A 25,490-nucleotide genomic window follows, 5' to 3' on the forward strand; every position below is an offset into this window, starting at 1 on the left:
AAAACACAGAAATGGAAGGGAAACTATCCGAGAAGAGGAAAGTGATTGGGAGGAGAAAACAGACATGGTCAAGGTGTGTCAGTACGGAGGTGTGTCAGACCAAATGACTGGGAGGAGGACAGATATGACCAAGATATGTTAGGGTGTGAAAGGGACTTGAGAACAGAAATGTTTAAATACCAGATGTAAGAACAGAGTATTAATACACGTTGAGCACCCCAACCAAAAATCAAAACTCCAAAATGCCAAAATCTAAAACTTTCTGAGCACCAACATGACACTACAAGTAGAAAATTCACCCTTGATCTCCTTTGACAGATTGCAGTCAAACGCAGGCACAAAAGTTATATGAAATTACCTTCATATGCATACCTCTAGGCATAAAGTATATATGAAACATAAATATCATGTTTAAAGCAACAGGAGATAACCACAGCTTTCTGTCCCATATATATATTTATATATTTATATATATATATAAATATATATATAAATATTCTTGGTACTGGGGATTGAACTTGGGTCCTTGTGCTTGCGAGAAAGACGGCAGAACCACTGATCTAAATCCCCAGCCCCTTAAATGTCATGTTTAGAGTAGGGTACTGCCCAAATATCTCATTAAGTATTATGGAAATATTCGCAAATTCCAAAAAAACCTCTGGCCCCTGTCAGGTATGGTGGCGCATGCCTATTATCTCAGCGCTTGGGAGGCTGAGCCAAGAGGACTGCCCTGAGTTCAAGGCCAGCCTGGGATACATAGCAAGTTTAAGGCCAGCCTGAATTACAGAGCAAGATCAGGTCTCAAACAAAAAACAAAAAAACAAAAAAGAACCTCTGGGCCCAAGCATGTCAAATAAGAGATATTCAACCTGTATCAGATCCCTGCAAATCAACTGGTACATAAAATCATTAATGAGGTAAAAAAAACTTTCGTTAACACAGTTACATGAAAATTGAAAATGAACACAATGGTATAAACAAAAAATATAGCGCATAAAGAAATTTTTTTAATTATTGTAAAAAGACACATTGCCATTTAATCCCCTTGTTTCAAGTAAATATACACCTCATTCTTTCTGAAGCAGTTCTCAAAGTCTTCTTTCCTATCTTTATTGCGCTGTTGTGGCTGCCTCAATGTCCTGAATCACTTCAAAACCTTTCCCTTTCATAGTCATTTTGACTTTGGCGAAGAGCCAGGAAGTCACACAGTGCCAGGTGATGTGTATAAGGTAGATGGGGACAGCCCATGATATTTTCAGGAGCCTGCCACTGCCTTGATGGCTCTAGGCAATAGCATTCATTGTACAGTGGACCCCTGCCTGACTTACCAACTTGATAGGTTCCTAAGGGCTGGCTGTAACTCAAGCTGGTGCTAAGTCAATACAGCTGAGATCTAGATGTTTACCTAGGAACACACAATAGATAAGAGGCAGATGAGTCCTCCATTAACCTAATTAACCCAAGTTGTTGGTATGCAGGCCCCTCATAACTTGAGGGTCCACTGTATTTCGGTCACACCTTGTAAAAACACTGACGAAAAACAATTTCCAGAGCTGCTTGAGAAAGTACCGAGAATGATGGGGTGTGTTTGAAGCAATGGGAATATTTTGAGGGGTAATAGTGGCAATGCCTTTTACAGTAATACTTTTTTTAATTCATTCTGTGTATTTTGATCACATATAAACTTTATATAAACTTCAGGGCCCACCCTACACAGCTTCTGTTGTTTACACTGACACCCACTGCTTAATGGAAGCTTCTGACTTGTAGAGGGCCGTCTAAAAGTTCCCTCATCAATGTTCACATGCTGTTCCGCTTCCAGGTACTAAGGTACTTCAAGTAAGAATAGGTTTTGAAGATGAAGCTGGAAGGAGGGGTAAAAACAATATTCAAAATGTAGAATATAGAATGTTAGACAAATAACACAATTTCACAAGTCATGGACCTCCTTCTACTAATGGAGGTACACTATTCTTACAAAACAGTCTAGCCAGACTTTTCTGAAAAGTGCTAATATCTCAAGTCAAATCAATTGGAAAAGCTTTATTAAAGTTACTTCTACAAAACATTTAATGTTTTCCGATGTTGTTCAAACACAAAGGTAGCTTTAAGGCCACCCCTCCAATTTCAGCGTTTAAGTGAGTGCAATCAATTCAAGGCAGGGCTTTGAAGCATTATAAATGCATATATAACTTCGCTGTAGACTCAATATAAGTGGAATGGAAAACTGAACAAGTCGTAATGGAAGGTTGCTTCTAAGATAAGAAATAAGGAGTATAAAGGCAGTCCTAACAACCTCGAAGTAACTGTTTTAAAATATGTACCATTTAGAGCACCTTAAGTAAATCACTTCTCTTTTGGTCTACTGAACTGAATTCCACAACACAATTACAAAAATAACTTTCTGGTCTTCTTAGGAAGAAAACAGAATTTGTAAGAATACCTCAGAGATTAACGAAGAAAATAATAACAACATAAAGGAAAGGTAAGTGAAAATGCGTGATCAATGATTATTAAAGTCCTTTCTAACTACAACTGTCAAGCATTAGAATTAAATACCACTACAATATTGAATACCTGAAAAGAAAAACTCACCCAGAATTAACACTGTAGTGCCAAACACACACACACACACACACACACACACACACACAATTTTCCACTAGGGGTTATCTTCAGGCACTCAGGCAAGCCATGGTAAAATGGGAAATGAGTTTTAAATTATCAGCACTCCCATCGGTTACATTGCAATGTATTAAAACTCCATTCTGCGGTGGGTGAATGTCCAGAGAAGGAACCCAACCAATTCAAAATGCCCTGGTGCTCCTAAGAGGCAGAAAAGCCCAGAGCCTCTGAGCCGGGCTGAGGAGCCCCTGAACACCAGCACCTAGGAACCGAACTCTGCACAGTCACCCACCGAGATCAGAGCAGGTTCAAAGCCTGGGATAAGCTGGAAACAGAACGCGTCCCGGCGCGGGCCGCCAGCGCGGGAAGGCACGGCGTCGCGGGCCGCACGAGAGCCGACCGGGGTCCCGCACCAGCCCGGGCCCATAGGACCGCAGCCTCGGGCCCGCAGGCCCGATCGGCCAGGATCCCCCCAGGCCACTCAGGACGGCGTCCGCGCCGCCCCGCAGGTGAGGGGCTGCGGCCCAGCCCGCTCCCGCCCAGGACGCTTCGGGCCTGAGAGCCGAGGGCGGCCGGCGGGGACGCTCACCGGCTTCGGGTGGGGCGCTGGCTGCGCGCGGGCAGCACGGGAGGCCGCTGTCTGCGCTCCCGGCGGATCCTGCGCCGCCCGCCGCCGGTGTTTTCATACAAACCCCAGTGGCAGGAGAGGCGCAGGCGGCGAACTCGGCAGCCGAACCTTCCCGCATCCCCGGCAACGTCAGCGCGGAGCCCCGCCCACCGCACAGCTCCCCGGGGGCGCGCGCCAGGATGGGAGCGCGCGCGCAGAGGGACGGTCTGGTGGGGGCGGGGCTGAAAGGGGAGGTGCGGACCGGGATGAGGCGCTTGCGGAAGGGGGCGGGGCGCGGGGCTGGGGCGGGGCTGCGCGTGCCATCTCCTGAAATCGCCGCGGGCGCGGGCCTCATTCCTCAGGTAACCTTTCTGCTGATCCGCAGGACCTCATCCTTATTCTCTGCAGTGCAGTCTGTGCAGCGAGACCCAGAGAGCGGCCAAGCTGCCCTGGGCCCGACAGCACGTTAGAGGCCTCGGTGCTGCCACCAGCTGAATGCCACGCGGGTTAACTCGGGGTTCGTAGTATGCCTCGCAGAGTCAGGGAAACAGCCTCGCCGAAGAAGTCCTGAAGGCCAGGACTCTATGTCTTATCTGAGCCGCCCTGGGTCTGGGCTGTGCTGGACCGCGCTTCAGCACGTTATGAATAAATTGACACCCTTCACCTCTTTGAAGTTTGCTGCTGTGTATGGTAGCTGATAATGCACAATTATACAGCTGGATAAGGAAGTAAATTGAGAGCTGTGAGGCTTTTGTTGTTTGTTATCATCTTGTTTAAATAAAACTAAGCAAGTATGAAGGCGATTCAAAAAATAATCCAAGGTGCAACATACTGCTTCTTGAAATTTTCTCCTGGCAGATGTGCATTCTCACATGGACATCTTATAAACGTCATCATTTCCCCATTGTGAGCATCAAAAGGTAGGTTACAGTATTTAAAATAGTTTTAATACAACTGCCACCCAAAACTACCCAATCTGAAAAAACCTACTATCTAAGAGTACTTAACATTTTACAAAAATTAAATATATGTAGTATACACGAGCTGTTATTCACAGAACATGTTCATAAATGAATCCACCTCCAAAGACATAAGTGTAATATATGTAAATGTGGCTGTGTGTTTGTACAATTTTAATTCTGCTTGCAATGTTAATCTACTCAACTAAGTAAATAGCAAAGTGTCATGTATTTTGAAATGATTCCAAACACTTTACTTAGTTTGCTAGTGAGTGATACATGCTTTACTATGAAAACTTGGAACTCCTTTTCCCTTGGAGACAGTGGCTTTCTTTACACCTTACCAGACCCCACATGTGAGTTAGGGACCTCAACTACTAAAATTCAAAATATATAGAAACTCAAGAGTTTGACACTTAGACAGCTCTGGCAGTAGCAGGCTACACTGTCAGCTGCTTCTCTAGACAACACCAGCTCCAGCTGTGACAGGGCCACCAGCTGTTAGCTTCCCAGCTGCTCTCAAACACGCTACCCACCAGCACCTCCTCTAGGTGGAGGCAAAAAAGCTCATCAGCTCTCCTTTGTGACTGATGCCTTTTCTCCCAGAGCAGCTTGTATAAAGGTATCCCTCAATCTGTAATTCCACTTTACTTTCCAGGAAGAGGCCTGCTTCCATCCTAATTGAGCAGCTAGTAATTGACTTTTAATACTATTGGACCACTCGCTACGTGGTTGTATACCTCACCTGTCAAGTATATTCTCCATGAAGTTTATTCTGATACTCCCCCTACTTTAAACATTGTGAAGCTAAGAGAAGGAAATCTTTTTTTTTTTTGCTTAAATTCTTTTATTGGTACATTTTAGGTATACAATACATTTACATTTATCATTGGGTGCTTGTAGCTGTACATGATATATCTTGGTTCTTATTTTTCCCCCATTACCTGTGCACCCTTCCCTATTTACATAGACTTTGTTTCCATTTTTTTTTCTTTTCTCATAATTTTTCCTTTCCATTCCTTCCTTTCCCCATCTCCTCCCACCACCCCTACCCCTTTGGACCTTTTCCTATTTCAAAGTATCAATTATTAGTTATTAATCCTTTTAGTCCTTATTTACACTCTCAGTTTCTCACACTAGAGAAACTATTCGGTATTTACACATATGTGTCCTATTTATTTCACTTAAGAGTATGGCCTCAATATGTTCATCCATTTAGCTATAAATGTCTCTAGTTTCTCGTTCTTTATGGCTGAATAATATCCCACTTTATAAAAAAACCACATCTTCTTTATCCAGTTTCCAGTTGATGGGCACTTGGGCTGTTTCCAAGCTTTAGCTATTACAAACTGTGTCACTATGAACATGGATATATATATATCTATGGATATATATATATATATATCTCACTGATATGATTCTTTTAATTCTTTGGGGAAGATACCCAGCAGGGGAATAGCTGGGTCAAATGGGACCTCTAGTCCTAGTTCTTTGAGGTATCTCCATACTGATTTCCACAGTGGTTGCACCAGTCTGCACTCCCACCTACAATGGAGAAGGGTTCCTTTCTCTCCAAACCCCTTCCAGCATTTGTTATTGGTTGATTTCTTGATAGCAGCCATTCTTTCTGGGGTGAGGTGGAATCTCAATGTTATTTTCATCTACATCTCTCGAATGACCAGTGATGTTGAACCTTTTTTCATATGTTTATTTGCTGCTTTTACTTCTTTGTCTGAGAAATGTCTGTTCATTTCGGATGCCCATTTTTGAATTGGGTCTTTGAATTTGGGGGGTCTGATTTTTTTCAGTTCTTTATATAGTCTAGATAGTAGCCCTTTCACTGAGTTACGGCTGCTAAAATTTTTTTCCCACATTGCAGGTTGTCTCTTAGCTCTGTTGGTGGTTTCTCTTGCAGTGCAGAAGCTTTTCAATAAGATGAGATCCCAGTTGTTGATTCTTTCTGCTAGTTCCCCTGCTACTGAGGGTTTGTTCATAAAGTCTTTTCCTATGCCAATATCTTCAAGAGTTCTACCTAACTTATCTTCCAGCAAGTTTAATGTTTCTGTCTTAATATTTAGATCTTTAATCCACTTAGATCTCAGTTTAGTGCATGGTGATAGATATGGGTCTAGTTTTAGTCTCTGACAGGTTGAAATCCAGTTTTTCCAATACCATTTATGAAATAGGCTATCTTTCCTCCAATGAGGGTGGTTGGATCATTTGTCAAAGAAAAGGTGGCTGAGTATGTCTGAAGTTGTTTTTGCATCTTCTAATCTATTCCAGTGATCCTCAGGTCTGTTTCTTTGCCAGTACCATGCTGTTTTTATCACAGTAGCTTTGTAGTATAGCTTCAGGTTGGGTATTGTGATACCCCCAGCCATGTCTCTGTTGCCCAGAATTGCTTTTGCTATTCTAGGTCTCTTCTGGTTCCAAATGAATTTTTGGATTGTTTTCTCTAGCTTTGTGAAGTATATTGTTGGAATTTCAATCGGCACTGCATTAAATCTATGTAGCAGTTTTGCAAGTATGGCCATTTTCTTTTTCTTTTTTTTTTTAATTAAATTCTTTTATTGGTACATTGTAGGTATACACAACACAATTACATTTCTCATTGGGAATTGTACCTTTATATAATGCATCTTGGTTCTTATTTTTTCCCCATTCCTAGCCCTCCCTTCACGCCCTCCACCCTTCCCTATTTACAAAGACTTTATTTCCATTTTTTCCATTTTTCATCATTTTTTCCTTTCCTTTCTTTCCTTTCCCCTGTGCCTCCCACTACCCCTACCCCTTTGGACCTTTGCTTCCTATTTTACGTTATCGATTATTCATTCTAATAATTGGTACATTTTAGGTATACAATATAATGACATTCATCATTGGAAATTTGCACCTTTACATAGTCTCTCTTGGTTCTTGTTTTTCACCCTTGCCCAGCCCTACCTTCAACCCCTCCAGCCCTCCCTATTTACAAAAATTTTGTTCCTATTTTTCCATTTTCTCATAGTAATCCCATTCCCTTCTATCCTTTCCCTTAGCCCTCCCACTTCCTTCCCCTTTGCCCCTTTTCTTCCTATTTCACATGACCTATTATACATTTAGTCCTTATTTACACTTTCAGTTTCTCACACCAGAGAAACTATTCGGTATTTACACATCTGTGTCCTATTTATTTCACTTAAGAGTATTGCCTCAATGTCCATCCACTTAGCTATAAATGTCTCTAATTTCTTTTTTTTTATGGCTGAGTAGTACTCCATTTTATAAAAAAACCACATTTTCTTGATCCAGTCTCCAGTTGATGGGCATTTGGGCTGTTTCCAAGTTTTAGCTATTACAAACTGCGCTGCTATGAACATGGGTGCACATATATCACTGTGGTATGATTCTTTTAATTCTTTGGGGAAGATCCCCAGCAGTGGAATAGCAGGGTCAAATGGGACTTTCCGTCCTAGTTCTTCGAGGTATCTCCAAGTATGGCCATTTTCACCATATTGATTCTTCCTAACCAGGAACAAGGGATGTCTTTCCATTTTCTTATATCCTCCTCGATCTCCTTTTGCAAGGTGCTGTAGTTTTCAGTGTAGATGTCTTTTGCTTCCTTTGTTAGATTGTTTCCTAGATATTTCATTTTGGGGGATGCTATTGTAAAAGGAATTATTTCCCGAATTTCTCTCTCAATGGGTCTGCTATTTGCGTATAAGAAGGCTATTGTTTTTTGAGTGTTGACCTTATATCCAACTACTCTACTGAATCTGTCAATTAAGGAAATCATTTTTGTACAGTAATGAACTAGATCATCTTACCTTGAACCTGACAAAGCATAGAGCCAAATCTTGATCACTCTTTCCATTGTTTTAAACAGCTTCTTTGACAAGCCTTGTTATAATACATAAAACTAAATGTAAATAATCAGGCTGGGGGTGAAGCTTGTTGGTAGAATGTGTGCTTAGCATTGAACTCTAGGTTCAATCACCAGCACCACAAATAATATGTAAATAAATAAAATAATTGTATGATATGTCACAGTCTGAATAAATAATATTCACTTAAGTAGGGTTCCTCAAATCCATCTAGCCAGTTCCTTGCAGACTGTATGCACCCAGCTTTTCATTTTTTTCTGTAGTTGACACTGAATCCACCTTTATTTTTCTTTCTTTCTTTTCTTAAACAAGGGCTAAATTTTCCCAGGCCAGCTTTTAAGTGTTAGGGGAAATAGGTCAGGGTCGGATGGATCATTATCTCAGTTCTGGTTTCCACAGCTCCTTAGGAATCCTTATGGTTTTATGGGCAATTCAGTTCGCAGGAGATGATTGGCCTTGCTTGGGAGGGCACTGACTTGGTTTCTGTCCTGGGTAATTTCTTCTGCTTGGGGAACTAACAGGGAAGTTCAGCTCACCATGGGTGGTCTGCTAGGCTCCCCTTTTCTGGAACCCAGGTGAATACAGGTTTAGGACAATGGCTAGATACTTCTAGGCATTCCTCTAGGGGGTCTGAAACTGAATGATGTAACAGCTAACAGTTGGGTGTCCCTGAAAATTACTTTCATTACTCTTACTTTGGTGTCTCAGTCTTAAAGAAATTGGGTAAGTAAATTTAGTGCCAATGTGAATCTTATAATACAGACATTCCCTGAGCAATGACTGTCCCGACCTGCACAGGTGAACAAGGTTCTGTCCAAAAGCTTTGCTGTTGTTGTTGTTTCAGTATTGAAACCAAGGCCTCCAAACTAAGCTACATCCCCAGCCCTTTTACTACTTTTTTATTTTAAGACAGGGTTGCCCTGATGGGCTCAAATTTGTGTCCCAAAGTTTTAAGGAGTTTAATAAAGGAGACAAACTGGATATCATGGTAATCCCAGCACTCTGGGAGAATGAGACAGGAGGATCACAAATTCAAGACCAACCTGGGAAACTTTAACTTAGCAAGACCCTGTCTTTTAAAATCAAAAGAGCAGGGTCAGGGATTTAGCTCAGTGGTTCCGCTGCCTGCCTTGCAAGCGCAAGGTCCTGAATTCGATCCCTGGTACCAAAAAAATAAGTAAATAAATAAAATCAAAAAAGGGCTGGGGATATAGCTCAGTGTGAAGGTCCTGGGTTTAACCACTATTACCAAAAAAAAAAAGTTTTCTTGTCTTTTTTCTACTTATCTTTATTTTGTTTATGATTCTAAGCATAAAACGTTGTGCAATGGCAAATATCTTCATGTAATCTGTGAATGATACATTATTCAAGGTCAGAAAAGTTGAGTTTAAACATTCCTATCTGTCAACAACTATACCCTTTTTTAAATTTGTGAGATAAAATTTAAATGTCCTTTAAATTTTGGCAAAGCTTTAAAATTTGACACACCAGTGATCCACTTATAGGAATTTTTTCTAAGAAAGTAACCTGGAAAGTGTGATCACATTTAGTTATGAGAATGTTTACCCAAAGGGGTTCACAACATCTTAAAAGTACAACGAGGTGGGCCAGGGATTTAGCTCAGTGTTTCCACCACCTGCCTTGAAAGTACAAGGTTCTGAGTTCGATCTCTAGTACAAAAGAAAAAAAAAGTACAACAAGGCACCTGGGATGCTAGGAAGCCATTACAAATGGAACTGTAATGCATGCTTTCTTAATAAAGGGTCCAACAGGTCTAATTCAGGAATAGACATGAAATTACCTCGAAGCTATTACAGTAAGGGGCAGTGTCAGAGAGCCCTTCATTTCCACAGGACCTTATAAGTACTCCAAGTTCAAGGACTTTCCAAAAGAGAAAGGGAAGCCAGAAGGCCTTGAACCCCATAGGAATCTTTCTACATAAGCATTCTGGTGAATTTCCTTAACAGATCTCATTAAGAAAGAACCTGAAGAGAAGTCAGGGTGCAGCTCAGTCATAGAGTATGTGTGAGGCTCGGGTTTTATCTCCCGCACCAGAAAATAAATAAATAATAACAGTATAGTTGCTGCTTCTGGTGTGTAAGAAATGTAGCTTTCATTAGCTTCATAATGATGTCTTTTTCAAAAGGATTAACAACATGCATTAATCAGGGAGCCATGGGACATGCCTGAAATCCCAGCTACTCAGGAGGCTGAGGCAGAAGGATTCCAAGTTTGAGGCAAGCCTGGGCAATTTAAGAAGACTTCATATCAAAATAATTTTTTTAAAAAAGGTCTGGGACAAAAAAAAAAAAAAAGGTCTGGGACATAGCTCAGTGCTTCCCTGTGCTGATGGGAAGGGGAGAGGGTTGGGAGGAATACACAAATGACATAAAAACATTCATGTTACATTGTTAGGTAGTTTAGCAAACTAACCTGATTCTGTTTTTATAAAAAAACGTGTTTTTATCCATATAAAGATGGAAGAATAGAGCAATTAGACAAGTGAAAGAAATGAAAGGAAGAAGTTAAATTATTATTATTTGCAGATGATGATACTCTGCATAAAAGACCCCAAAAACTCCACCAAAACAGTCCTAGATTTAATAACCAAATTCAGTAGCATAGCAGGATACAAGGTCAATGCTCAAGAATCAATAACATTCCTGTACCCAAATAACAAACTCACTAAGAGAGAGATTACAGAAATAGTGTCTTTCACAGTAGCATCATACTTAGGAATCAGTCTAACAAAGGAAGTAAAAGACCTTTACATTGAAAACCACAGTACTCTGAAAAAGGAATTTGAAGAAGATATCAGAAAATTGAAAGATATCCCTTATTTTGGATAGGTAGAACCAATATAGTGAAAATGAACATATTTCCAAAACTATTGTACAGATTCAGTGCAATCCCAATCAAAATACCAATAGCATATCTCACAGAACTAGAGAAAACAATCCTAAAATTCAGTTGGAACCAGAAGAGTCCCAGAGTAGCAAAAGCAATTCTGGGCAACAAAGGCAAGGCAGGGGCCATCACAATCCCTGATTTGAAATTATCCTACAAAGCTACCATGATAAAAACAACATGGTACTGGAAAAAAAAAAAAACATACCCGAGAATCAGTGGAACAGAATAGAAGATGCAGAAACAACTGCAAACACACTCAGCCACCTTATCTTTGACAAAGGGCCAGAACTTCACTGGAAGAAAGATAGCCTCTTTAATAAATGGTTCTGGAAAAACTGGCTTTCCACATGCTGAGCATTAAAACTAGACCCATATCTCTCACCATACATATAAAAGATCTGAATATTAAAACAGAAACACTTAATCTACTGGAAGATAAAACAAGTAAAACTTGAAGACATGGGTGTAGACAAAGACTTTATGAACAAAACCTTGATCACACAGGAAATATCACAAAGAACCAACAACTGGGATCTCATTATATTAAAAAGTTTTGGCAAAGCAGAAGAAACCACCAACAGAGTGAATAGACAACCCACAGAACAGGAAAAATCTTTTGCCAGATGTTCCTCAGACAAAGGACTAACATCTAGAATATATAAAGAAATCTAAAAAGTCAGACCCCCTCAACTTAAAGACCCAGTCCAAAAATGGGCATCTGAAATGAATAGATAATTTTCAGATGAAGAAGAACAAATGGCAAATAAATATATGAAAAAATGTTTAACATCACAGTCATTTGAGAAATGCAAATTAAAACAACGCTGAGATTCCTTCTCATTCCAGAAAGAATGGCTGTCATCAAGAAATCAACCAATAACAAATGCTGGTGAGGCTGTAGGGAAAAAGGAACTCTTCTCCACTGTTGGAGGGAGTGTGGATTGGTACAGCCAATATGAAAATCAGTGTGGAGATTCCTCAAAAAGCTGAAACTAGAAGTTCCATTTGACCCAGCTATTTTCCTTCTTGGCATTTTCCCAAAAGAGTTAAAAGCATCATACCACAATGAATTATGCACACCTATGTTTATAGCAGCACAATTTATAATAAGTTTTGGAAACAACCCAGATATTCATCATCAGATGAAAGGACAAAGAAAATGTGGTTTTTATATACAATAGAATACTACTCTGCCATAAAGAAGGATAAACTTGAGATATTTTTAAGTAAATAGATGCACCTTGAGACCATACTTTTACATGAAATAAATCAGACATGCATTTAAAGATCAATTGTTTCTTTGGGGTGAGAAGTTGAAGGTGCAAATATGGACCAAAATGGATATTTGGAAGTAGGAGGTAAAGGTTCAAATGGGAAGAGGAACAAGGAAAGTAGAGAAGGAAAGGAAGGAAGGGAAAAAGAATACAAGAAAAAAGTGGAAACAGATTTTGTGAAGAAGGAGGTGAGGGGAATGGTGAAAAAAAGAATCAAGATATATTATGTACAGGTACAAATTCCCTATGCTAAATGTGACCTTTCTGTATATCAAAAGTGTACCAATAAAATTAATTTTTTAAACTCAAGAATATACATTAAAATTTTTTATACTTATTTTATTTTATTTTTTGGTTTTTTGAGACAGGGTCTGTGTAGTTCAGACTGGCCTTGAACTCACTATGAAGCCTAGGCTGGCATCGAACTTGGAGCAGTCCTCCTGTTTCAGCCTCCAGAGTGCTGGGAATAAGGCCTGCACCACCATGCCCGGCTACATTAAAGTTTTAACAATAGTTATCACTTGATGGTAGGATTATATAGGTCATATAGGCCATTAAAAATTTATTGCTTTGGGGCCAGGGATTTAGCTCAGCAATTCCACCGCCTGCTTTAGGCCCGGGATTTAGCTCAGCAGCATAGTGCATGCCTGGCAGGCACAAGTTCCTGTGTTCGATCCTTGGTACCAAAAAAACAATTTTTGTATTGCTTTTATTTTCAATGTTTGTTAAATTTTCTACAATGAACTTTGGTATTAATTAGGGTTCTCTAGAGGAATCGAATCAATAGAAAATATATGTATAATTATTGCAGGGAATTTATTAGGTAAGTTTACAAGATCAGAGGTGAGAAAATCCACAATGGCTGTCTGTATGCTGAAGAGCCCAGGGATCCAGAACCTGCTCAGCCCAAGCAGATGAAAGCTGCAGAACAATAGGGATCCAGGATGCAGCACCAGTCCAAAGTCGAAGGCCTGGAAGCTCCCTGTAGAGCCGCCAGTGTGAGTCTGTGTTAGACAGGTGAAGACACTGGAGACCAATGTCCAAGGCAGTGGTGAAGGCTGTAGCTGTTAGAAATGGGCACGCTTCCTTCTTTTTTCCCTTTTTATTCCATCCAAGCTACAAGCCTTTTAGTTGGTGCTGCCTGTATCCAAGGTGGGTCTTCCCCCATTTAATTTGCTAGCCTGCATGTCAGTCAGTCACCCACATCACACCCAGAACTGTGCTTTACTAATCTGCTGGGTATTGCTTACCCTTTGAAGTTGACATAGCGTGATTAATGGTCACAAACATCTAATATAAGAAAATATTTCAGTTATCAACTCTGAAAGGTGTTGAATGGACTAAAAATATAATGTATATAAAACCAGATTGTAAATTATATAGTGCTTTTGAATGCTAATTCTTGTCTTTCGAGTTTTAAAGCAGCCATAGAACAGAAGCAGCAAAAGACTGCATTAGCCCAAAACCAAAGGCAATGTTAGAAAGTCTTCTTCATATATTAATCTCTCCTGTCACAATCTTATATAATACAAGAGTTTATATAAATATGAAGAAGTTAGATTTTTCATGTAAGCAAGGAAAAGTCATCCAGCATTATCTTAGTCTGCCAGGCATGGTGGTGCATGCTGTTATCCCAGCACTGTAGGAGGCTGGGTCACAAGTTCTAGTCCCAGCCTGGTGACTTAGAGAGAACTTGTCTCAAAATAAAAAATAAAAAGGGGCTTGTTTGTAGTTCAGTGTGTATTCCTTAGGTTCATTCTCCAATACCAACACATAGATAAATAAATAAAATGTTTTCATGTATTCTTGAGGAGACATATACTATTGTAAGATATGTCACATTTAGGGGTACCTCCTTCATCTTCCAAGGATTAGACCAGACTGATTCTTCTTATCCCCATGGGATGGAAATTTCACAAGAACAATTAACCAAATTGGTGAGAGGGCTTATTTATTCTCTATCCGAATCAGTCCCCCAAGTCTGAGCACCACCTTGGAGAGGTCACAGCTCTGACTCATTGGATGGCAAACCATTTCCTATGGTGCTGTTCTAGTGGAACTTGCTGGAAATTTACCTGCTAGGGCTCAGGGGAAACCTGCTCATGCTCAGGTGTCTCACTGGAGACATTCAACTGTGAAAGTACTAGAAGGGGTACCTGCTACTGGCTACCATGCAGTGCACAAGCCAACTATTTGCAGAAGCTGCCCAAGAGGACTTCCTGTTTGTCTCTAATGTTGGCACATTGGGCACTCTGCAGTAGCATTAGCCAAGTGAGCCTTCATGACAGTAAATCCATGCTATTGCACACATATCCCTACCTAGCCACCATCCCTACCATCACAAGCCCATTGTGTTTGGGTCCATCAAGCAAACACTGAGGTAGCTGTAGAAAGAGACTGACACCCTCAGAAGGCATCTTTTGTCCACCTGATTAAGAACCCCCTCTGTAGTAGGTATCTTTTGATGCAATAAAAATATCTCTATGGCCTGTGCCTATCCAGAGAAGTCCATCCACACAGAACCTTCTTCTCTAATTTCCTTATCACCAAACTTTCTTCCAAGTCCCTGATTGCTCAGTCAAACAATTGGCAACCGTTCATGAAATAGTGTTGAACCATCCTTCTGGCTATGTCTTACTTTAGGTATGGACAATCAAATATATTCCTCCAAGTTGTGCCAACTGTTATCCTTTACTGTTATCCTTTACTGTTATCCTTTACTGTTATCCTTTGGGGTTACCCTTGAGTATCACTGCAGTTCTATAGTTCTCTACTTTTGAAAGACATCAGAATAGTGTACAGCTCCTTCTATAAACCAGACAATGAATCATATATACTATGCCCCCAAAATATCTTGGTATGTCTGTTATGTTTTCAGCCTTCCTTCTGTAAGTCAAAACTTTCAATTTTTCAAAGGAGTCTAGACCTACAATTCCTCAACAGCATGGCCTCCCATGACCCTAGTGCAAGCTTAAATTTTAAATCTGGGACACTAGTAAAAATACCTTACAATTCCCTTTTGTATTGTTTGGGATTCACAGTGACACATTTATATCTGGACTGTTCATAAACAAGTGCATTTCAAAACAGTAAGTGTGATATTGTAATACAATAAGAAAGAGATATTTTGGCCTTTTCTAGTTTGCTGCTGCAGAGTCCAAAGACCTTTGGAATGTCTGAAGTGGTAAGTGACTGTTGATATGTTAATGAGCAGCTTCATGTTTGGGAGCTCAAAACCAGGTGATTAAAGGGTTGGCATTTTTGAAGTGGGCTGAAGGTTGAGTAGTTCACCAATGGCCAATTTAATGAAACCTCCATAGAAACCCAACAGGTAGATTCAAAAAGTTTCCTGGTTGCTGAACATGTGGAAGTACTGGCAGGACAATGTAATCAGAAGAGACATAAAAGCTCCACATTCCTCTTTCCACGCCTTGCCTATGCATCTCTTCCATCTGACTATTTCTGGATTGTATCATTTTATAATAAATGAATGACAGTGAGTAGAACAGTTTCCTGAGTTCTGTAAGCCACTCCAGCAAATAATCTGAGGAGCAGTTTGATGGAACCTCTAACTTAGAGTTGGTCAGTCAGAAGCACAATCAACAACCTGGATTTGAGGTTGCCATCTGAAGTGGGCCAGTGTAAACTCTCAACCTTATAATTTGACAATATCTTTAGGTAGAGTTTTAGAATGGAGTAAAATGCTAAGACAGTCACTTGGTGTCTGCCAAGAAGTAGGGAATTCCTCAGTTGTGCTATGGTTCAGATAAGTGACTCCCAAAGGTCCATGTATAAAGGCTTAGTAGTAACATGTGGTGCTCTTGGGACCTTTAGAAGGGGGGACCTAGTGGAGGTAAGTTAGGTCATGGAGGCCTACATACTCTTTGTTTTTGGTACCGGGGATTGAACTTGGGACTTTCCGCTTGCGAGGCAGGCAGTGGAGCCACTGAGCTAAATCCCCGGCCCTTCATGCATACTCTTGAAGGGAGTATTAGGACCCCAGTCCCTCCTTCTATCCTTTTGCTTTCCAACCACCATGAGATAAACAGACCTCCTCTGCCTTATTCTCTTATTGCATCAAACTGTGTTGTGTTGCTGACATCAACAGGACCAAGTGACCACGGACTAAAACCTCAGAAACTGTGAGCTAAAATAAACCTTTCTTCCTTATAAGTTGCTTATCTCAGGAATTTTGGCACAGTGACAGAATGCTGACTAATACAGTGGTGGAGAGAATTCCACAATTTTGGTGAACAGAAGTGCTGTGAGACTATTGAAGAGAAAAAAAATGGGTTTTTTTCCTTATACAGCAAAAGCAAAAATTTCATAAATAAAAAAAAACCCACTAAAGGATTAGTGGGTGTTTCTCAGTGAGGTATCAAAAATATTGTACAGGTGAACACTGAGTGGCACTGGCTTGTCTTACTTATAGATCATGGTCACATGCTAGCACATTGTTCCTGTAAAAAGCAAAAAACTTGTCTGAGACCACACAAAACAGGCTCCATTTAGGAATTTCCCGGAGAATCCTTCTAGTACAGGACAGTGTGGAAGGAATGCCTTTTTCTTTTGGGAATTCATTTCTCTTGATCTCTGTGGTAGGCAGAATAATGACCTACCTACAGATGTCCACATCCTTATCTTCAGAACCTGTGACTATATTATCTTACATGAAAAAGAGACTTTGCAGATGTGAGGACTTTGAAGTAGGATGAATATTCTGGATCATTCTGAATTTTGGGGGCACACTCTAGTCACAAAAGTTCTTAAAAGCAGCAAGCCTTTCCTCGATATAGTCAGAAGATGTAACTTAACAAGATGAGTCACAAAGATCCAAAATTGTGATTTTGAACATTGATAATGGGGATGATCAGCCAGCAAATATGGGTGGTGTCTAGAAACCAGAAAGGCAAGGAAATGAATTCTATTCTAGAGTCTCCAGAGAAGAATGCAGCCATGAAGACCTCTGTTAGAATTCTAAACAATGAAACTATAATAAATTTGTGTTACTTTAAGTCACTAAGGTTATGATAATTTGTTACAGCAACAATAGAAAACTAATACCACCTCCAAGTTGGCTATACATAGGATGGATCTGATGCTGAGAATCGTCATACCTATGCTGATTTCTTAAGTATATTCTACCTAATCTTAAATATGATGATACAGAAAATGTAGATGTGCTGTTTGCTTCTGAATTGGAGAAAGTTTCACTGTTATACAATTATCATCTCACCAAACCCCCTCCATCAACTCAGGCAAATTAATTTTCTAAGAGAAGATGCTATTAAGTAACCTGTATACAATTGAGATTTGCTATATATTTTCTGTTCACTGTGAAAATGACCTTAGCTGAGAAGCTTTCTGCAGCCATAAGGAATATAAAACAAAGGGGCATCATGGTGGGTAAAATATACCCTTCCGTAATTTTTTAATGAAATTATGAAAATTAATGAATAATGAATAAATTAATGAATAATGATAGCCAGCCATGCATCTCAGTATCTGTGTCTGGAGATACAGGAAGCTATCTTTATGTTCACCCACTTGGTACTATAAAGAGCAAAATGTGTGCACGTGTGCAAAGGTGTCACATCAAGATTTTTACCCATGTAGTGCTGTGTGTAACATTTTCTATATATGTATCCCCAGGCATCACTGGGGGTAAAATACACCTGTGCCATACTTTTGTAATATAAATATGTACTTTACCATAATAGAAGCTGAATGTGGCTCACAGTAGCTGCATCTGGGGAAAACAAGAACCCATCTGTTCATTCATCCATTTAGTGGATGAAGGGCAAGGTGTGTACACAAGCTTCAAAGCAGAAACAGAGTTTTACCCATGAAATGCTCATTGCTACATTTTTAGGATTTGTTTTTTAAAATGTCCTCTTCTGATTTTTCCTATAGAATTAGCTCAATTCAGTACAATGGCACATGAAAAACTAGTTTACAAGTTTGGGAGGAGGTCAAAAGTGAGCCATCAGGTAACTCATGCACCAATGATGATGGTGATGATGATGACTTTGACATTGCCCATTTGAGCCAAAGTTTCTGTGACAGTGAAAGGAACGAGACTCAACCAATACAGACACAGGGAATGGCTACCTCCTTGATTCAAGTGAGGAAGAAAACAGCAACGTTGAGTACATATTTGACTCGTCAAAATGAAACAAAATGGTCATTGGAATGATCCAATGTTAGAACTAGGTCAGAAAATATAATTAGGTTCTTGGCAGGGGTGAAACCTATTGTACAGAATGCCAGCACTACAATCCAATGTTGGAAATTGGAACAGAGTATATGCTACAAGATGTAAAATCCACAAATGATGAAATACAAGTAAAACATTCAGTGTGAACTGCTAGACATATTCAAAAATGTGTTTATTATGACACCTCACTAGCTGAACTGAAAGCATTCATAGGTCTGCTGTACCGAGCAGGGCTTGCTTATAGTAATTACAGGAATGTAAAAGATTTATGGAGAAGTGATGGCTGTGGGCAATAACTGAGGAGATTTGATTTCCTTCAAAATTGCCTGAGGTTTGATGACAAAACCACCCAACAGAAAAGAAAAAGAACTGATAATCTGGCTGCTATCCACTAATTGTTTGAGAGCTTTGTTTCAAAATGTTAAGCAATTTACATTCCATTTGAACACATGACTATTAAACAGCATGCAGCCTTTCGTGGTTGCTGTAGCTTTAGGCAGTATTTGCCAAATAAACCTTTAAAATACAGTATAAAAATATATGCCCTGATAGATGCAAAGATATATTATACTTTCATCTTAGAAAATTATCCTAACACTCAGCCACCAGATCTTTATTTGTGCAGTGATAAACCAAATGATGGTGTAAACAAACCTGTGGCTCTTATCTCCCAAACTAATCAGAATGTGACATTCTATAATTGGTTTACCCATTGATGTTACATTTGCTAACGGAGCAGAAACTGACCAATGTAGGAACTATATGCAAGAACAAAGCAGAAATTCTAATGAAATGTTGCAAGTGGAAACTAGAGAATTGTATAGTATGTTTGGATTTCAAAGAGATATAATGTTGGCCTCATATATTGAAAAGAAAACCAAAGTGGTACTGCTGATGTCAGCATTGCACCATAATGGCAAGATCAACAAGAAAGCTCAAAAATGAAGACAGAGATTGTAACTTTTTACAACAAAACCAAAGGCAGAGTAGATGTTGTTGATGAGTTGTGCAACTATAATGTCACTCAATTGAAACACAAAGCGTTGGCCAGTGATTGTATTTTACTCAATCCTAAACATGTATGGCATAAATAGCTTCATAATTTACCAAGAAAATAACAGTGCAAAATATCACAGAGAAATTTTCCTAGAGGATTGGGCCTGGAACTGATAAAAAATCACTTACAACAGAGGATGAACAAAATGTTTCTGCCCAAGGAACTATGCAAAAAATCCTGGAGCAGACTGGTGAGCTGACAGGTGAATAGGCAGGTGCAACATCCCAAAGACCTACCACAACAACAGGAAAACCAAAAAGATGTCAACCATGCCCTACAAAAAAGGACAGGAAAACGAAACATGCTATCAGTGTAATCAGACTTGTGTATGGAGCATGCGGCTGTCATGTGTGAAGACTACCTTGGGTGTGACAGTTGAAGCAAAGATTATTTTTGTGGTAGAGTTCTACTGGTGTTGTCAACGTAGTTCATATAAGAATATATTTTTGTGGGTATTTTTTAGATGTTGTAAACAAACACTTGATGTTGAAGACGTTGATGTTTATTGTAAATGCACAATACATATTAAGAATGTAATACTTTATTTATTGATATTTTATTTTCCTGTTAACCAAACATTGTATAATATAATAAGAATTTTCTGACAAAATAGCAAGGCCAGTGAGATGCCAAATGTGTCCTACAAAAAGGCCAGGAAAACAAAATACACGTGCTATCAGTGTAAGCGATACTGGTGTATGACATGTGCTGTTTCCGTGAGTGAAGACTGCCTTGGGTGTGATAATGGAAGCAAAGATTTTATTGTAGTTCATCTAGGAATTTATTTTTCTTGTTATTTTTGTAAATAAAAACCAGTTCATGTTGAAAATCTTGAAGCTTACTTATGAACATTTAATAAATATTAAAAATTCAATACTTTATTTTTTCCTTTTAAGTACACATTGTTTAATAAAACTCATAAAATAAAAATTAATACTTCACCCATAGAAATACTTCTAAAAATAAATATGGGTGTTATACACCCCGATGATGCTCCTTTAACCCAAAATTCACATGATGCCCCCTCAAGGAGTTAGAATTAGGGTTTTGGTCAAGGTAATCATGCTGAGATGAGATTTGAAATTCTCCCTAGATTCATGATCAGGCAGGCATGCTCATCCCTCTAGTGGCCACTACATACACATATTCACGAATAGACAGAAGAAGAGACTTGCCCATCAGCCTTATCAGTGGAGTTTGACAGGAAGAGATGGGTTTGTCTCTGGAGTTAACCATTATTATGTGTTGAAGGGTTTGGAGATTATTGATTAAAGGAACATTTTCCTGTTTGATGAAAAAATAATTCAGTTATTATCATGTACCTGGCTGGAAAGTTTTGGAGGATATTAAGCAGCATGTGATGCTTAATAAAGTTTTTTTCAAACTTTTGTTTTTCAGGACTGGGGATGGGGCCAGGGCCTTTGAATGAGCTGCACCTCAAGCACTTTTAATTTTTTATTTTGGGACAGGGTCTCACTAAATCACTTAGTAACATAGACTGTGCTTGAATTTATGATCCTCCTTTCTTAGCCTCAAAGAGTGTGGGATTATAGGTGTGAGCCACTACAGCTAGCTCAAAAACACTTTTTAAGAAGTTCTAATGAAAATATAGAGACATTTGAGTTATACTTGCAAGTATATATATATATATATATATATATATATACCAAAAATCTTTTCTTTATATTAATTATTAAAACTTAGAGATATGCTTTTATATACACAGAATATCTCTGAAGGACAAACAAGATGCTGATATCTGTGGCCGTCTCTGGGGAGAGCTGGGGCTTCTGGGTGATGATAGGAGGGAAATTTATGTTTATTGAATTCCATTTTGTGCCTTTATATTATGTATTGCAAAAACAAGTAAACACAGTACTTATGGAAGTAACTACTTGATTTCTTAACATTTGAAGATTTTACATTTGCTTTTACATAGAGTTTCAATTAGGAAGGGGCTGTCATGTATAGATCAAGCTATACATGTGTGGCAGGTGAGGCAGTTATGTTAAAAACCAGCCAAACATAGGGGCCCTAGCCAGTGGCACACCTAGATATCACTGCAAGTGTGCACAGGTCCCAGCCAGAAGCCCACCCAGACAACAGGTCAGCTCAGGGATCCAGAAGGCCACCTTTCTGAACCCAACAATTAATGTACTGCTGAGCAGCAGAGAAAAGGTAGCTCTGTGGCTTGCTGAGAATTGAAGACCACCGGCTGAGCAGAAAGTTGCCTCAACAAAGGCACAACAGGCTGCATCTGTTAAAATGAGAAAACATGTAAACAAGCCTCAAAACCAGACTTCCAGATCACCTAAGGCAACCCCAAAGGGAAACGAGATGGAACAATCTGATACTCAACCACCTGGTCTCCCTGAACTGGCAACAAAAGAGGATCTGGAAAAAATGAAATCAGAAATAATTTTTCAGTTAAGAGCAGAGATTGTGCCCATAGTGCAAGACATGATTAATAAATCTAGAGAAGACACATATTAAAAAAAATAGAGAAGCTGAGGAACATGATGGAATCCCAACATAGGAAACAAATGGAATCCATAAAACAGATACAAACAGATTTCCAAGAGATTAAAAACTCCATCGAAAGTATACACAGCAGAATGAACCACTGTGAGGACAGAATTTCAGATATAGAAGATAAGGTTGCAATTAGTGACCGGAAAAGAAAAATTGCTTTAAAATAGTATGGAACCATGAAAAATCAATCCTGCAGCTGCTAGACGATGCAAAGAATAACATAAGACTGATTGGAGTCAATGAAGAAACAGGAGAGAGTGCAGATGACATAAAAAAACTGTTGAAGTGATGGCAGAAAACGTCCCAAGCAAGGGAAAAGAACTTGACATACAGATAAGGGAGGCACATAGAACTCCAACTAGTCTTGATAAAAAACAATCTACACATAGGCATATAATAGTTAAGATTTCAGAAACCCAACAGAAGAACAAAATTCTACAAGCAGTTAGAGAAAAGAAACAAATCATGTACAAGTGAAAGCCCATCAGAGTTACAGCAGACTTCTCAACACAAACCCTCAAGGCAAGAAGAGCTTGGAGTGACATATTTCAAGCCCTAAAGGAAAACAGCCTCCAACCCAGATTGATGTACCCTGCAAAACTATCTTTCAAAACTGATGAAGAAATAAGATACTTTCATGACAAAGAGCACCTTAGGAACTTCATGAATACCAAACCAGCACTCCAGAAAATTTTAGACAGTATCCTAAGAAACTACAACAAGGATCACAACCCCAAGAAGCCCAGAAGAATGAATCCATCAGGCATGACAAGAAATTAAAAGCAAAGGAGGGAATCCAACAAAAAGAAAAAGTCATGACAATGATAAGTCAATATGTATCAGTTATAACCATCAATATTAATGGTCTCAACTCACAAATCAAAAGAAATAGGCTGGCAGAATGGGTCAAGAAGCAAGATGCAACAATATGCTGCATACAAGAAACACACTTAATTTAAAAAGAAACTCATAGACTGAAAGTTAAAGGGTGGAAAAAAATACTCCATGTGACAGGAACCTAAAAAAAGCAGAAATAGCTATACTCTTTGCAGATCAAGTGGATTTCAAAATCTGAAACACTTCTGGTCCCAAGAATTTCAGATAAGGGACAGTCAACTTGTATGTACAAATTTATTGTGAACATGTGTTTTCATTTCTCTTAAGTAAAAACTTAAGAACAGAACTGTTGGTTCTTAAAAGTAATACAAGAAATTTCTATATCATTTTCCAAAATGGTTTTATCATTTTACGTTCACATTAGGAGTATTAGAAAGTTCTAATTGGTTCATACCGAAGCTGACATTTGTTCTTTTAAAACCTTTAACTTAATCTCCCTAATGAGTGTATAATAAGATCTTGTTATTGTACTGATTAGTATTTTTCTGATTCTAGTGTTGTACACCTTTCCTTGTGCTCTACTGGCTATTTATCATCTTCTTGTGTCTACTTTTTAATTGTGTTGTCTATTAATGAGCTGTAAGAGTTCTTTATATATTCTGGTCCTAGGTTATATGCATTGTAAATATGGTCTGTTTAAGGACTACTTTTCATTTTAATGATGTCATTTAAAGTTCTAAATTTTGATGGAATCTCATTTATCAACTTTTTTTCTTTTATACATCACATTTTTTCTATTCAAGGAAGTTCTTACCTACCCTAAATTCATAAAGATTTTCCCTTATAATTTCTTCTTAAAGATTTTTAGCTTTAGTCTTTCATATTTAGTTTCATAGATCCTTTGAAGTTATTTTTATGTATGGAAATAAAGAGTTGAGGTTAATTTTTTATATACAGATACCAAGTGTTCTAGTGCCATTGACTGAAAACACTATCTTTTCCTCAGCTCTTGAATTGAGTTTATATTCTATAAAATGTTAATGTTAAATAATCTTTCCAAACTCAGTGGACCATATATGTGTGGTTCTATTTCTAGATTCTCTGTCTTATTCCAATGACCTATATGTCTTTCCTTACACCAACACTGCCTTGATTACTGTAGCTTTAGAAGAAGTCTTAAAATTAGGTAATAAATGTCTTCCAACACTTTTTTTTCTTTTACTTTTTACTTTTCTAGGTCCTTTGTACTCCTACATAACTTTTAAATATCAATATCCAGTTCTTCATTTATAGCAAGTATACACACACCTGAATTTTTATATATACCTTGTGATTTTGAATCCTGCTAAATTCAAATACAAGTTCTAAGGGCTCCTAGAGATTTCTCAGTATTTTCTCTGTAGATGATCATTTCATCTACATATAAAGATTTTGCTTCTACCTTGCCAATCCTATGCTAATTGTGTCTTTTTATTGCCAGACTATTTTGGTTTGGGCCTAGGTTTCAAAGTTTAATGGACAGATGAAGAGTAAGCATATCTGCCCTTGTTCCCCACCTTCTGGAGAAAACACTGTATCTTCTCCATTCATATAAGGCATTTTTGCTGGAAGTATGGAGTACATGTCTTTGATCTGTTGAGAAGGTTCTGTTCTACTTCTAGTCTCCTGATAGCTTTTGCCATGAACAGCTGTAGAATTTAGTCCAATACTCTTTCTCCAACTACTGATAGGATCATATGGCTTTTTCCTTTCCTCTGTTAAAATGATGACTTCTAGGGGTGGATCTTCCAATGCTGAACCAACACTGCCATCCCTATAATAAAACCACTTTCTACATACTGCCAGATCTGACTTCTAATAGTTTGTTTTGTTGAACAAATTTCTATCTATGTTCATACTTTTTTCTTCTATTATCTTTATCCAGTTTTAGGATTAGCACAATGTTGATTTCCTAAAATAAGGGGAGAAGTGTTCCTTCTTTTTTCTGCTTTAAATGTTTGATATAATTTATCAGTTAAAATGTTTATGAGCCTATTGCTGTCATATAGGTAGGTTTTCAAGCTAGGAATATACTTTCTTTAATAGGTGCTATTCAAATTTTATATTTCTTCCAGAGTTAGTTTCATTAATTTGTCTTCCAAGGGACTTCTTAGAAGTTCTCAAATTTTATTTCAAAAAAGATGTTTGTAATATGCTTTCTGTATCCTTTTAAATTCTGTAAAATCTGTGGTAATGTCTCCTAGATCTTGATATTGTAATTTTAAAAATGTATAATTGATACTGTGTAATAGGAAGTAAAGGTCTAAAGGAGCAGGGGAAGTGGGAGGGGTAGGGGAAAGGAAAGAAGGGAAAAGAAAAAATATGAGAAAAAGAAAAAAATGGAAACAAAGTCTTTGCAAACAGGGAAGAGTGGAGGGGGTGAAGGGAGGGCAGGGGAAGGGGTAAAAAATAAGATCCAAGATACTCATGTAATGGTACAAGATCTCAATGATGAATATAACTGCATTTTATACCTAAAATGTACCAATAAACTTAGTGGGAAAAAAAAGGAAATATATGTGTGAAAGCTGGAGTGAGCATCACATGCTCTTAGGAATGGTTTTTACATT

General features: G+C 38.6%; 2 protein-coding genes across 20 annotated transcripts in view; one reads left to right on the plus strand and one right to left on the minus strand.

The window, feature by feature from the left end:
* The window catches only part of Agtpbp1 (ATP/GTP binding carboxypeptidase 1), a 205,994-nt gene extending 202,580 nt beyond the window's left edge, over positions 1-3,414 (minus strand). For 7 of the 19 annotated variants that reach the window (XM_087204795.1, XM_087204801.1, XM_087204796.1 and 4 more), the window contains exon 1: positions 3,215-3,397. The gene's annotated coding sequence lies outside the window, so the exon portion shown is untranslated. Of the gene's footprint in view, positions 1-3,214 lie in introns of all 19 variants that reach the window. The other 12 variants (XM_087204804.1, XM_087204800.1, XM_021242610.2 and 9 more) reach the window with 6 other exon arrangements.
* Positions 3,415-3,432: 18 nt separating this feature from the next.
* The window catches only part of LOC147829704 (uncharacterized), a 54,809-nt gene continuing 32,751 nt past the window's right edge, over positions 3,433-25,490 (plus strand). Inside the window, exons 1-2 of the mRNA XM_087204501.1 lie at positions 3,433-3,594; positions 4,091-4,152. Of these exons, the coding sequence (XP_087060627.1) occupies positions 3,433-3,594; positions 4,091-4,152 (224 nt within the window). The remainder of the gene's footprint in view (positions 3,595-4,090; positions 4,153-25,490) is intronic.

This window comes from Heterocephalus glaber, unplaced genomic scaffold (genome assembly GCF_053883595.1).
Source record: "Heterocephalus glaber isolate CG9 unplaced genomic scaffold, H.glaber_assembly_v1.0 deba00000546, whole genome shotgun sequence".
NCBI lineage: Eukaryota > Metazoa > Chordata > Mammalia > Rodentia > Bathyergidae > Heterocephalus > Heterocephalus glaber.